This window comes from Anguilla rostrata, chromosome 3 (assembly GCF_018555375.3).
Source record: "Anguilla rostrata isolate EN2019 chromosome 3, ASM1855537v3, whole genome shotgun sequence".
Classification (NCBI taxonomy): Eukaryota; Metazoa; Chordata; class Actinopteri; order Anguilliformes; family Anguillidae; genus Anguilla; species Anguilla rostrata.
The window spans coordinates 33,009,936-33,023,810 of NC_057935.1; the positions used below are offsets into that span (position 1 = coordinate 33,009,936).

General features: G+C 39.6%; 2 protein-coding genes across 11 annotated transcripts in view; both read left to right on the top strand.

Moving 5' to 3' along the window:
• The window catches only part of rapgef4a (Rap guanine nucleotide exchange factor 4a), a 131,204-nt gene extending 124,941 nt beyond the window's left edge, over positions 1-6,263 (top strand). For 5 of the 6 annotated variants that reach the window (XM_064327210.1, XM_064327212.1, XM_064327211.1 and 2 more), the window contains 9 exons: positions 934-1,031; positions 1,315-1,440; positions 1,561-1,739; positions 1,939-2,029; positions 2,419-2,469; positions 3,356-3,443; positions 4,513-4,577; positions 4,666-4,720; positions 5,166-6,263. In XM_064327210.1, coding sequence (XP_064183280.1) covers positions 934-1,031; positions 1,315-1,440; positions 1,561-1,739; positions 1,939-2,029; positions 2,419-2,469; positions 3,356-3,443; positions 4,513-4,577; positions 4,666-4,720; positions 5,166-5,293 — 881 coding nt within the window. In that variant the 3' untranslated portion in view covers positions 5,294-6,263. Of the gene's footprint in view, positions 1-933; positions 1,032-1,314; positions 1,441-1,560; positions 1,740-1,938; positions 2,030-2,418; positions 2,470-3,355; positions 3,444-4,512; positions 4,578-4,665; positions 4,721-5,165 lie in introns of those variants that run through there. The other variant, XR_010328979.1, reaches the window with a different exon arrangement.
• Positions 6,264-7,906: 1,643 nt separating this feature from the next.
• The window catches only part of map3k20a (mitogen-activated protein kinase kinase kinase 20a), a 44,614-nt gene continuing 38,645 nt past the window's right edge, over positions 7,907-13,875 (top strand). The window contains exons 1-2 of one of the 5 annotated variants that reach the window (XM_064327201.1): positions 7,907-8,098; positions 12,837-13,026. In XM_064327201.1, the coding sequence (XP_064183271.1) occupies positions 12,868-13,026 (159 nt within the window). In that variant the 5' untranslated portion in view covers positions 7,907-8,098; positions 12,837-12,867. Of the gene's footprint in view, positions 8,099-12,318; positions 12,343-12,836; positions 13,027-13,875 lie in introns of those variants that run through there. The other 4 variants (XR_010328977.1, XM_064327203.1, XM_064327204.1 and 1 more) reach the window with 4 other exon arrangements.

Here is a 13,875-nt window from a genome sequence, read left to right on the forward strand (position 1 = left end):
TTGTCCAGTGTGTGTGTGAATATTCCGTTCTCCTCTGCCAGAGTGCATTTTTTCCTGTCTATACAGCCAGCGACTGACCTTTGAATGTGTCCTTTGAACCAGCTGGGTATATTTAGCCTGGCCTAATCAGAATAAAATATGTGTTATTTCTGAGATCAGATCTGAGCAGCGGTAGTGCATATATAACGAGTAAGGAACAGGTCTTGTAACCTAAAGGTCACTGGTTTGATTCCCAGGTAGGATACTGCCATTGTACCCTTGAGCAAGATACATAACCTGCATTGCTTCAGTATGTATCCAGCTGTATAAATGGATGCAATGTAAATGCTATGTAAAAACTGTAAGTTGCTCTGGATAAGAGTGTCTGCTAAATGCCTGTAATGTAATGTCATAACAGCATCACAAGTAACTGTATTTTGCGTTGTTTTTCCTTTTTTTTCCTTCTATGGGAATTTACACACATAGATTGTATACACTGTAATGGTAGCTCTGTGGTAGATAAAGATATACTACAGAGGGACAAAAGGTTTCATAGTTTTAAGTCAATATTTTAAAACCTGAAAACAGCACCCAACACTAATTTGTAATGGAGTTGCTAACTAAGCTAGCAAGAAAGGGGGGGAGTGCTATTTTTGACTGCTATGGTAACAGGAGCCCCAAAACCCCTCTACCATGTAACCATATATGCTCCTCGGATTAGAGATAAGCTACAGGTCTCATGTGGGTTATTTTGAAAACACTAACTGAAATATATTTTAACATTTGATACTTCCTTTCTGGTATGACTTATTTATGTATTTATAATATAATGCATTTGCCTTTCTGCTTGACATAGATACAGTAGGTAAAGTCTCACCGAAGCTGGGCTTTGTTGTGTTAGTGCATGCAATGCTGTGTTATCACAAGGGGACACACTGTACCATTCTTTTGCAGACAAGGTGGTGCTGAAGCCCAATGACATTTCAGTCTTTTCCACGCTTAGTATCAATGGACGTCTGTTTGCCTGCCCCAGGGACCAGATGGATTCACTGGTGTGTAAATGCCTCACAACAAAATCATCTTACACTGCATTCTCAGTCAGAGTAAGGAAAATATTATACTACACAGCTCAAACATAACCCCAGCCATGAAATTGGCTAATTTATTTTCATATTTTCACCTGATTAGTTCACATTTCAAGAGTTAGTTTAGCACATCCACTCCTTAGTGTAATTTTCTACTGACATATAGAAATGCATAGCATATATAAATTTATCTGGTGATGGGAATTGCACAAGGAAGCTGAATTAAATCGTACTGTTAATTTTCTTTTAGACACCACTGCCTGAGCAGGAAGGGCCATCTCTGGGAACCATGGGAACTTTTGAGCTGATGAGTTCTAAAGATCTGGCCTATCAGATGACTGTTTATGACTGGGAACTCTTCAACTGCGTACATGAGGTTGGGCCCAGCACTTGAATTGAAGCACTGTTGATAAATTATTGATCCTTGATGAAATATGGGACCAGGTCATCTTGTCGTAATCTCATAACAAGTTTTGTCACCTGCCTCCCTCTTCAGCATGAGCTCATATACCACACATTTGGGCGGCAGAACTTCAAGAAAACTACAGCCAACCTGGACCTGTTCCTGAGGAGGTTTAATGAACTGCAGCTGTGGGTAGTCACAGAAGTGTGTCTTTGTGCCCAACTCAGCAAGCGTGTGCAGCTGCTTAAGAAGTTCATCAAGATTGCAGCACAGTGAGTCACACCTCCACACAGGCTCACGCCCGACACACAACCACACCCACAGGGCATACAGCCACACCTCCACATATCTCCACAGCCATACATGTGCCCACACAAATAAACACACACGCACACATAGCTCACGCTTCACAGGAGGAGGAATCTGTCTCACACTTGAACCTGATGTATGATTGTGATTGTGTGTCTTCAGCTGCAAGGAAAATAAGAATCTGAACTCCTTCTTTGCCATCATCATGGGCATGGGTAACCCAGCTGTGAGCAGGTTGAGTCAGACCTGGGAGGTTGGTGTCCATACTGCACCACTGTCAGAGCTGCTGCAAAACTCATTTAAAACTTGCATTTGTCAGTGTCATTTTCCATTGTCTACCATCATCTCAGGAAGCCCCGTCCATGCGTTTTCCTCTGTTATTAACTACTGTCACATTTTCCACTTTAGTTTGCACTGTCATATACCTCAGTTATTAACTAATTTTATATCCCTCTGTACACTATCTCTAACATTTACCACTCTCATATTCCTCTGGCATATACCACCACTCTTTCATTAGTCACACTTTTTTTGCTAATATTATATTTTGCAACGATTTCCTGCTGTCATTTACTGCTTTGAATTATTGCACTATTCTTATGTTCCAGTATCATCTACATTTTCCCTCGTTTTTGTTGGTAGAAACTTCCTAGCAAGTTCAAGAAGTTCTACGGGGAGTTTGAAAGTTTAATGGTGAGTAAGAAGTTGGCTCCAGTTTATCAGTTTTCAGTAGATACATTCCCACACATGTACACATATACAAGCAAACACACAGACACATGCATTCATAAGCACACACATTTGAATGATTGATGTTTCCTTTTCCTATGCATGGAAATTTAATAAAATATTGGCAGAGTCTTTCATTTTAATTAACACTCTAGTTTAACTAGTAGCATATGGAAGGTAGAAATTTGGGCAGTGTGTTCTATGTAATATACCAAGCAGAAAATCTGCAATAAATTTAAGTCACACAATAGTAAGTTACGCAAATGTAGTCACTTAATGCCACAGGTCTGAAATGTAGTAAGTCATAGAGGTGTGAATAATTCATGCATTCAAGGCCACTTTTGCAGACACGGATTAAGCCTAGTCATAGACTAAATTCAATTTTGAATGGAGATTATCCATACAAAATTCAATTTAGTCCAGAACTAAGCTTAATCTGCCCTTGAAACTGGCCCTATGTCTCACAAATATGTCTTAATGCAATTATCATGACATCTGCGTATCTAAAATGAACTATAACCCTTATATTGTAAATCTGACCACAGTCTTTAAAGGTTGTAATTTGGCAGCTTTATCAGGTAGTGCTGTATATTTTTCTGTTACAGTTAATACGGTCATATCACCCACTGGACTACAATACAAGCAACATCATTGGCTTTGCAGTCAAGCAAAGGATTAGCTATGTTTATTTTTACTTCTCAATCTAAATATGAGTGAAATCTGTCCATATTTGCTCTGCTTGTGTCATCCATTTAATTTCCATCCATGCTGCATACAAGTGTCCACCTGTCCAAAATGGTTTGTCGTTTTCAGCAGCATAATAAATCACACTATCAACCCATTTCTCCAGGACCCATCCAGGAATCATCGGGCATACCGGCTCACAGTGGCCAAGCTGGACCCACCCATCATCCCCTTCATGCCCCTGCTCATCAAAGGTAAGGGAGGACTCCACATGCTCATCTCTGTGGTCCCTAACATGTTCCAATTTCCTGCATGTTATGAATATTGGTGCAAGGACAATACCATGCCATTTGATGTTCTATCCATGGGCATGCCCCCTTACAAACATTCATAAACTATAACTTGTTACTGGAAACTCCAGGACCTCCTGTAGAAAGGAAGTAGAGAATGCGGACTCTAAAAAACCAGTAAGGGCTTCCCCCAAGACTTTCAGGGAGGCTTTCAGGTTTCACCTGGGCAGCACGGGTGTAGTTGCACTTATAGCAACGGCAAAGAGTTGTCCTGTGGGACATATCCAGCTAAATCCCTCATTCTCAGCGCTGGGTAAAATGCAGTCTGTGCCAGTGCTCTCTCTGGATGCATAGGCAATAGGCCATAGCATTGGCCAGGAAAGCAGCGGTTTCTGCCAACAAGGTATCACTTCCCTCAAAAAGCTGTGTCCATGACCCTGATCTGTTGGGGCCCTATGGTCTGCCTGCACCAGGTACACAAACTGCACAGCCCACACATGCAAGAACTGCAGCTCAGCTGCCGGTTGCATTGCCCAGGGGTCCAAAAAGGCAGCTGACTGCATGTTTTTCAGAGTTTTTTTATTTTTCCCCTGTGGCTGGTATGCATCCTCCTTGACAGAGGAGGTTAGCCATTCTAATTGTTATTGATCATCACAAAATTGCTAAATTGAAGGGATGAAGTGAAATAGGGAATAAAAAAGGATAAGATAATAACATTTTGATTACATGAATGCACTTCCTTCTAGGTCATTATGTTCAAATAAATAATGCCAGGGGTACTTAAGAACATGATAATAAAAGACAAAATTCACAGCCAGGAGAGTCCAAAATACATTCAGAAAGATCACCAGATTGTAAGGATTACTTCACAGTAACTAACTGGAAATAAAGAGGGCTGGAGCACTCAGAAACATTTAATGAAACAGGGTGAAATACCTTTCAGTCCTTCTGTATACTGTAGGTTATTATGTCTTCTGGCACCCCTTCTGTATTGCTGTATGTGGAGTATAATGCATGTTCATTGTATTTTCAGACATGACTTTCACTCATGAAGGCAACAAGACATTCATAGACAGTTTGGTCAATTTTGAAAAAATGGTAAGTAGGCACATCATATTTTCATGGCAGTTCCTATTGTGGATGGTGGTCTAGTTTCTGTTCCTGAAATCCTGACATTGCTTTTCAGAGGATGATTGCAAACACAGTGAGGATAGTGAGATACTGCCGAAGCCAGCCTTTCAGTAAGTCTGTGCCCATTTTTGCATCTCACAGCTTGCTTGTGCTATTAAAATCTGTGTTAAACCATGTTGTACGACACAGCATGAATCACGCTTCAGTTTTTAAGCCATGGGTCCTCATGTCTTGTAATAACATTATTTTCTTTTTGCTTGTATTTTTTAATCAGGGAGGCAGATGCTTGAACTTCCTGTTTTTGCCACATAGGAAGGAGTCTTATAGTTTGCATATCAGATTTAGTGCTCATGTTTGGCCTATGATGATGGAGATAATGTGATTACAGGGGTTGTGATTCTGCTGCATGGGGCCTGCTACGATATCTGCATTGTGTTGTAACTAAAAAACTGGCAGATCGCTGCCCTTTGGCCTTCTGTTCTGAACCTGGAAGGTTGTAGTCCTACAGGTATTTTAGGTCCCCCCTGATCTTCCTCCCTCTTTCTCTTTTCTCAGGTCCAGAGGCATCCCAGGCCAACAAGAATCACCATGACGTGCGGAGTTACGTGCGACAGCTGAATGTGATTGACAACCAGAGGACCCTTTCGCAGCTCTCCCACAGACTGGAGCCCCGTCGGACCTGAGCCATTGCCGATAAACCACACAATACTACTCATGCTGCTGCTGTACCTACCAAACATAACCAAGCTTGATGTGGAATTTGTACCATACTATATGAACCCCCATTCATGCACCCAGGCTGTTCAGCCCACAGATAAGCAGATCTGAGACTGCTCTACACTCCTCATAGCCATCTCCCTCTATAACTCCTTTACTCAAAGGACACAGTGTTTCTCATGCCCATTGTCAGTAGCATTTAGGTCCTTTTTGCCCTTTATATTTTTTTTGTTTTTCATTTTCTCTGCCAATGTGTCTGTTCCAATCGCTACTTGCGGTTTTAAAGCATTTATTTCTATCAGAGCTCTTTCCTGCTTAAACCTGTCAATTTACAGAGGTCTTGCTAGAATAAAAGATGAAAGAAATTAAGATTGACCCACCCCCCACCCCCACCCCAAACTGGTTAGAAAAGGCTTTTAAAAGTTAACAGACTGAAAGCCAAATGTGAAGCATAAATGTTCTGAACATTTTTGGGAACTATGTCATTCATGAAGACAGACACTGCCACAGAAGGAATTATTTAGTTTCATTCCATTATTTCGCCATTAGTATATAGTGAGGATACTCTAGGGATTATCAGTAAACTTCAAATATTAATATTATTTCTGTTAGCCATTTAAATGTTCATATAATAGTCTTTGATTAATCCTTTGTTTTATTACTGTATGCCATCATTTTCCCATCATAGCATTCAGCTCTATTCATGTGGTTTTGTAAATCAGTTTATTGATACTTTGGTTTGTGTGGCTGTTATCTTACACATATGGTGAAAATTGCATTGATTTATTTATTTTGACCTCAGCATGCACAGATTAGAGATAAACACTGAGAGCAGCTCCTTTTCAATGAGTTTGTGAGGTGTAGTGTCTATAAACTTTATATTTTATGTTCATTCTGTAAATATGATAAATGTATTAAATGTATTTGAAGACTGTTGTTTCATTTCTTAATGTTAAAAAAAATTGTATTTGAAAAGATGCTTACACATTTTCACCCAAATTTAGAATGCCCAATCACAACAGAATATTTGCAGCATCCTGTGTCAAGGCAGAAAGGCTGCACCTAATATGTGTGTCCTATAAAGTGAGTGAAACTAGGCAACCACTTACTTTTCTGCTCTGAAATCTGCAGCTGGAGCAGGAAGATTAAAAGCACCCCACTGATCAGAGGGGTTGCTGGTGTTTGATTAGGTAGAGGATACCTTGCTGACCAAGCCCCTCCCCTACCTGGACGATGTTGGCCAAGCAAGTGTCACAGCACAGAAGTCCCAGATTTGGTCATTGACAAACAATGCAGCTGTGTTCTGCTCACAAGTCACAACATGAGCTGAAATCATTTTTTCCATGAAGGTCCACTTGCCCAAGTCAAATAGCTGACTGTCACTAGTTGGTGAATTATCTCAAGGCCATTGCTTCCCTTATTCCTCTGATGACACGCTACATCTTTGTTCTTGCCCTTTTATGCTGGCATGAACATTGTACTTGTACATGAAATTGTAATGTAAGTTACTGTGGATAAGAATGCTTGCTAAATGACAAAATGTAATATATGATGTTATTCTGTATTCACACAGACAGCTATGTTAAGATTTCAGGTGTACAGCACAATCAAGACCTAAAACACATGGTGGCACTACAGAGCTCCAATCTCCAAGTATTACTTTCAAACCTTTGTGATCTTAATAGAAACATGTATCTGGCCACAATAAACCAATCAAATGACAGTACTCTTCTGCATTATAAAACAAATTCCCTGTTACACATTGTCCTATGGTCATGCAATTTAGTATTAATTTGTTGTACGTCGCTCTGGATAAGAGCGTCTGCCAAATGCCTGTAATGTAACGTAATGTAATGTAATTTACATCTTAGCTCACAATTTGCACAAGTTCACTTCGATTGGCCTCATGGGGGAGCTACAACATGAAAGTTGTCTTAAGGATTGTACCACATGTAAAAATTCAACTATGACACATAACGTATGTTGTCAGAAATAGAACAGCTGTCTTGTAGTCGTTGTAAGAAAATGTGAATCCGAAACATTTTGATATAGACCGCTAATTCACAGGACATTAAGGGGATTACCTTGGCTACTTGTGTCTGGCTGCTCAAAGCAACCATTTTTTAACCATTGTTGAGTGTCCCTTGAACATCTAAGACATTAGAATTTATATTAGCATGGTGCTGAATCTAAATTGTCCCAGCGGTAAACAAAACTAATTTAAGTTGGAAAAAATGAAAAAGAGTGTCACGCATGTGATTCAATTATAAACTTTATAATGGGTATGCATGTAGTAGGCCTAAGTGCAGGAGCTCAGTTGATGTATTAGTAGTTGGCAGTTGTTATGTCCACGTGAACAAGGTTGATATTTAAAATAAAATAAAAACAAAACATATCGATACATTTGTATCTAAATGTAATGAGCAGAGGTCTCCAAGACGAAAATGAAACTCGGGGTAAATAATGTCGCCCATCCAACCTGGCGCTTCGGCATTTCGAGGGACCCTATTGCATTCTGGGCTGAATGGGAACGAAAAGATTATGAAATCTGTCCGATGGGTGGAGCTGTTGCCATCTCATTTTGTGCGAAGAGCTACTTCAGTACACATAGCCTACTGGAAATCTGTACAGTCCTGTTAAGGAAGAAGTTCTACAACTCAGAAATCCCAGGGGAGAAAACAAAACGTCACGAGTACGAGGTTTTAAAAATTTCATAAGAGGGTTAATCAATTCAGGACGTGTGACGTGATATCCGCGAAGACAAATAAAAGGTACGTGTGCGTTGCATTAGACCGAGTTCTTGCTTTCTTTGATTTTCTTGAGAGAAGGAGAATGGAGTTTTATACCGTTCTGAATTGCTGCTGAAGCGACACTGGTGGCATTATGAGATTAACAGTCATTTCACTATTTTATGAGTTTCGTTGTTTGGTAAAAATGACTTCTTTTTAAATCTTATTTTTGTGTCCAGGCATAGCCTATTCGCCCAGTTAGTCTGACTAACATTGCTATAGTGAAAACTTTTCAACATTCTAGGTTTGCGGAACAGACACCGTAATCGGTTGTCATTTCACTGGTGAATGCACCGGAAGTTTCACAAGGAGCATGGTCGTAAACGACCAAGACGCTTGTTAATGACGGTAGAAAGCTACTTTCTCGTCAAATTCGGACTTGAATCTAAATGGTTTCAGTCCACGATGGGTGTGAAATGGCAATTAGTTTATCTGGAACCATAGTAAACTGTATACCCTACTTCTTATTGATTTTTTCTTAAAGTGCATGTTTTAATTGTCCCCATGAGAGCTGTATGCTTAAAACAGTGGCAGTCAGCTGTCTCGAAGCATAACAATTTGCTTGGTACAAGCGCCTATCCAATTGGATACAGTGTCAGATAAACAACTAGACAAAGTACAAAATAATGTCTTGAGTAGGCTAGCTACACTGGGAATGACATGGTGACTGCCACGCGTTTTTAAATGAGCGACACTCACCGTGTGTCATTTGGCGTTCCTTCAACAAAGCAAATAGGCTAAATCAGGCCACATGTAATGCTAATTGTATTTGTTAAGCAAATTTTTCAGTTCCTGCAGGAATCAATCCAGTAGGCCTAGGTTAACATTCAGCACAGATACACTGATTGTTGGCCGTAGAAGCTATAGCCTATCGTAAGCGAAATAATTAAAGTAGGCTTAGAGCAAAAGTCCTGCCAACGAAATGTATTGCCTCGTTTCACTCAGGATCCCAGAAGCTGCTCGTCTGGGGGCATGGGTGATTCGTTACCTATAGGCTATTTTGCTTATTTATTTATTTATTTATTTATTTATTTATGTGTGGTAATGTATGCGAACAACGCGGGACTGGACTCTGTGGGAAGCCTAGCTGGGTTCAAGTCCCGGGGACCTTGAAGTTGGAAATATTTGTGACCGGTGATTAGCACAAACAGTGAAAAGTCATTTAAAAAAAAATAATTACACCACAAGTGTGTTATTTTTGTGTTCTTTATTTGCATTATTTGCTTCATGGATGAAATTAGAGCTTATATTTAAGTGATGGCAGTAGGCCTAGATTAAGTGCAGCACAAGAGCAGGATACAACGGCGCTGGAGCTCTCCTCCGTCGCGGTAACCCTGGCGTTTCGAGTGGCTGTGGAGCTCGTTTCAGCCTTTCGTGTGTTGGGGGGGGGGGCTAAATATAGCATGAATGCCAATAAATCATCCGAGAACACTGGCTCCCCTCTGTGACAATGGAGGCATTTCCTGCTGGTATAGGTAAAAGTCCCAATTCAGATCCAGGTAACAGCCTCTTAAAAGCCATAATTGCTCCGCCGTCTGTACGAATCTCGTGATGCAATAAATGAGAAACTATTTCCTGAAATATAGGGATTATTTTTACAAGGTATTTGGATTGTTGTGTGCAAATAACAATCGTCACCGCGATGTTGTTCGCCGTGCGACAGGTTGAGGTTCCGTGTCCTTGTGTTTGTTGCCTACCCGCTGAGGTTCTCAACTAATAACTAGGCCTAATGAAAAGGTGAAAAGCAGAGGCCCCGAATTGCAAAAGCTTCTCAAAGCTTAGCAAAGCACAGGTGATGGTCATGTAGATACCAACGTGTGTCAAGTTGAAATATGTTTGGTCCAGTGTGACAGATGTGTACGCCTGTCACATATCTGAATAGGCTACAAGTGGTTGAGTGTGTGAGGTGTCCATCACACATAGCCTACGTATTCAGGTGGTTGGGAGTATAAGATGCATTTGCATTTTTCGTGCATAGGGATGCAGGTGCATGAGTGTATAAGATTTACATGTGCACAAATAGGAATAAAGGTCTGTGTGTGCATGTGTGCCATGCATGTGACTGACAGTGTAGATTTTCCTTTTATGCTTTACTTTGATGGTTACTATTATGATTATGATGATTATTATTGATTTCAATTAGTTAATTCATTCATTTTGATTCATTTTGTCATTTACCACAGAGAATCAGGCACACAAAGACCGAGGTACATGTCTACTCCAGATATTGGACATTAATATCAACGCCAAAAGTGCAATGTAGTGATTCTACTATACTGTAGGTACTGACCAATAAATACAGAACAATCAAAAATACATTCAGTAAATACAGAAATGGCACTGCAATTAATAAATTAACCTTACCACAAACCACAAGCTCAAAGACAATTACCTTGATTAAAATGCCTGATACCAGCTGTCAAAATGTCCAGTACACACCAGTAATAGATCATTTTGATCAGGATGATGATTATGATGGTGCAATAAAATTGTTATTGAATAATATTAGGCATGATTGATAATAATTCAAATATTATTGTTTTTATTTTTATTATTATTATTATTATTATTATTATTATTATTATTGTTGTTGTTGTTGTTGTTGTTGTTGTAATGTTAGTTGTAAGTCTAGGAGTAGTATTGCTATTTTCAGGGGGCATGTGCACAGAATATTAAAAATTAGAGTGGAAAGTAAAAATAACACATAAGAAAGTAAAAAAGTGGTAAAAACACCAATCCTGCTGAGAGCACACTGGGTGCACACGTATTCCCAGTAAGGCAACAGGCATCATACACCTACAGTTGAGGCCAAAAGTTTACGTACACCTAGGCTAAAGACATTCAAACTCAATTTTTCACAACTCCACACATTTCATGGTTCCATACATTTCCTTTGTTAAGTCAATTAGTCAATTATCTACTTTATTTCCATAAGAGGTCATTTCAAAATAATAGCTAAGAGACAGTTTTGTTTCAGCTTTTATGTAGGCCTACTATATCAGATTTTCAGTGGGTCAAAAGTTTACATACACTTTGTTAGTATTTCATAAAATCATAAAAAAGCCAGAATGAAGTTTGTAGGTGATCACCAGGATGAAGACCGAGCCTTTTGGAGGAGTGTTCTCTGGTCAGATGAAACAAAAATTGAACCATAATGATATGCGATATGTATGGAGGAAAAAGGGTGAGCATTTCATCTGAAGAACACCATCCCAACTGTGAAGCATGGGGGTGGCAGCATCATGTTGTGGGGGTGTTTTGCTGAAAAAGGGACTGGTGCACTTCAGAAAATAGATGGCCTCATGAGGAAGGAGGATTATCTAGAAATGCTGTAGCAACATCTCAAGAGGTTAAAACTTGGCTGCAACTGGGGCTTCCAGCAGGACAATGATCTTAAGCATACCTCCAAAGTTGTAACAAAATGGCTTAAAGACAACAAAGCAAAAGTTTTGGAGTGGCCATCACAAAGCCCTGACCTGAATCCCATAGAAAATTTGTGAACTGAACTGAAAAAGCGTGTCTGAGCTAGGAGGCCCACAAACCTGACTGAGTTACACCAGTTCTGTCAGGAGGAATGGGCAAAAATTCTGGCAAAGTATTGTGAGAAGCTTGTGGAAGGCTACCCCAAGCATTTGATTCAAGTTAAGCAATCTAACAGCAATGCCACCAAATGCTAACAAAGTGTATGTGAACTTCTGACCCACTAAAAATATGATATTGTACACAAAAGCTGAAATAAATCTGTTCATTAGCTATTATTTTGAAATGACCTCTTATGGAAATAAAGTAGATACCCTAATTGAATTAACACAGGAAATGTATAGGAACATGAAATGTGTGGATTTGTGAAAAATTGAGTTTGAATGTCTTTAGCCTAGGTGTATGTAAACTTTTGGCCTGAACTGTAGACCGATCCACAGAGTGCCAGAATATTCAGTGGCTTCGGTCGTGTATATTCTGCGCAGTGATCACAGCATAGGGAGAATGCATACCTAGCGTGCCAGAAGTCTTATACAACCTGACAGTGGATACTCGTCCTCTCTGTGGCACGCTGGCCACAGTGACTCTGGTGTTGGTCTGGTGCAGGCGGGTGGAACATGACATAAATCATTGGCTCAGGTCAGCCATATCACAGGGCTGTTCTGCCAGGATATCCAGTGAAATCAGGGGGACTCTCTGCTAGGGTTTGTTCCTTAACCCAGTGTTAGGGTGAGCCATTTGGAGAGGTATTGAAAAGATTTGGAAATGCTATAGTTAGCGTGCTATTTCTTATTTTTCTTAGACTTGCTCTCACTTATCTCTGGCTGTCCTCTGTTATTAATCTTTTTGTTGCAAATATTTTTGTACATGTGAAAGAGAACCATGTAAATGTGTCCTTGTTTTTCATACTTGCTGTATTACTCAATGTTCAGTTGTTTAAAAATGTTCATAAATGAGGTAAAGTCTCTCTCAAACCTTAAACAGAGTTATCATGTGGGCAAGGTGTGATGTCATTGAAGATGGGTATCTTGGTGTGGCATGCCTGTTCATTTCCACTGTGTGTTGTTTTTTCTAATTTATCTTTATAATCTTTCCATTTCTATTATCATTATTTTTTTATTGTTTACTGACTCATTGTATTGACAGCTGTTAAATGAAGACCTTTTAAATGTAAAAAAAGGCCTCCGTCTGCCTTTATCTCTCTCTCTGTACCTCTCACTCTCTCTCTGTGGTTTTGCAGAACCTGAGCTGTTGTCAGGTGTCACTATGCAATGTCGTCTCTCGGTGCGTCCTTCGTGCAAATCAAGTTCGATGACATTCACTTCTACGAGAACTGTGGTGGAGGCAGCTTTGGAAGCGTATACCGAGCCAAGTGGATCTCGCAGGACAAAGAAGTAGCAGTGAAAAAGCTGCTGAAGATCGAAAATGAGGTAGGAGTCATAATTGCTCACTCCTTTTCACATACTTTCTTTTTTTTATAATTGTCTGTATAACACTTTTAATTGCTCTCCCATTTAGTGGGTTGTGGTGACTTTTGTTCCTGTCAGTTGCTTGCATAGTCATTATACCCCCTCCTCTCACTGGAGGCTGTGCCTGTCTTTGAGCTCTTCCTTTTCATATCAAGATATTCTGCTGCGTGGAACATATCCTTTAGAGCAGAATTATTGGCAAATGAGATCATATTAGACCCAATTAAAGCACACATTCTGAACCTGGAGATAATTGTGAGATGATACCTTTATTGTCTTAGGGGTAAAAAAACAGATCTGAAACATCAATTCAAATGACTTCTTTGCCTTTGTTTCCATTATATAGCATTCCTGTACACTTGTCACAGTTCACCTGTTTCACTGACTGCACAGGTGATGTGGCAAAATCATTCATCATGTATTATTATTTCCGCAATTCCAAAGTGAAAGGGAATGTTCAAGGAGTGCAATTACAACATTGCTTCTTCACACGGGGCTTGTGAAGTTTCAAGGAAATTTTATTAATACATATGAATTCATCCATTAACTGTTTTCTTTCGTGGGATGTTTTAGACCACATAGTCAAAGTAGATGGGAACATTGTTTACATATATACAGCAGTTAAAAATATACTTTTCCTGTGGGAATTAAGGTTCATTAATAATCATCCAGGGTAATTCAATGAGTGATAGTTGCAATCAGTTAAAGTGTTTGGATGGACAAGTCAAGTATGTGTAAATAAACACTGATTTGCTGTGGTGTGCTTTTCCTTCTAGCTAAATACATTCTTAGGCTTAGTTTTCAGTAAAT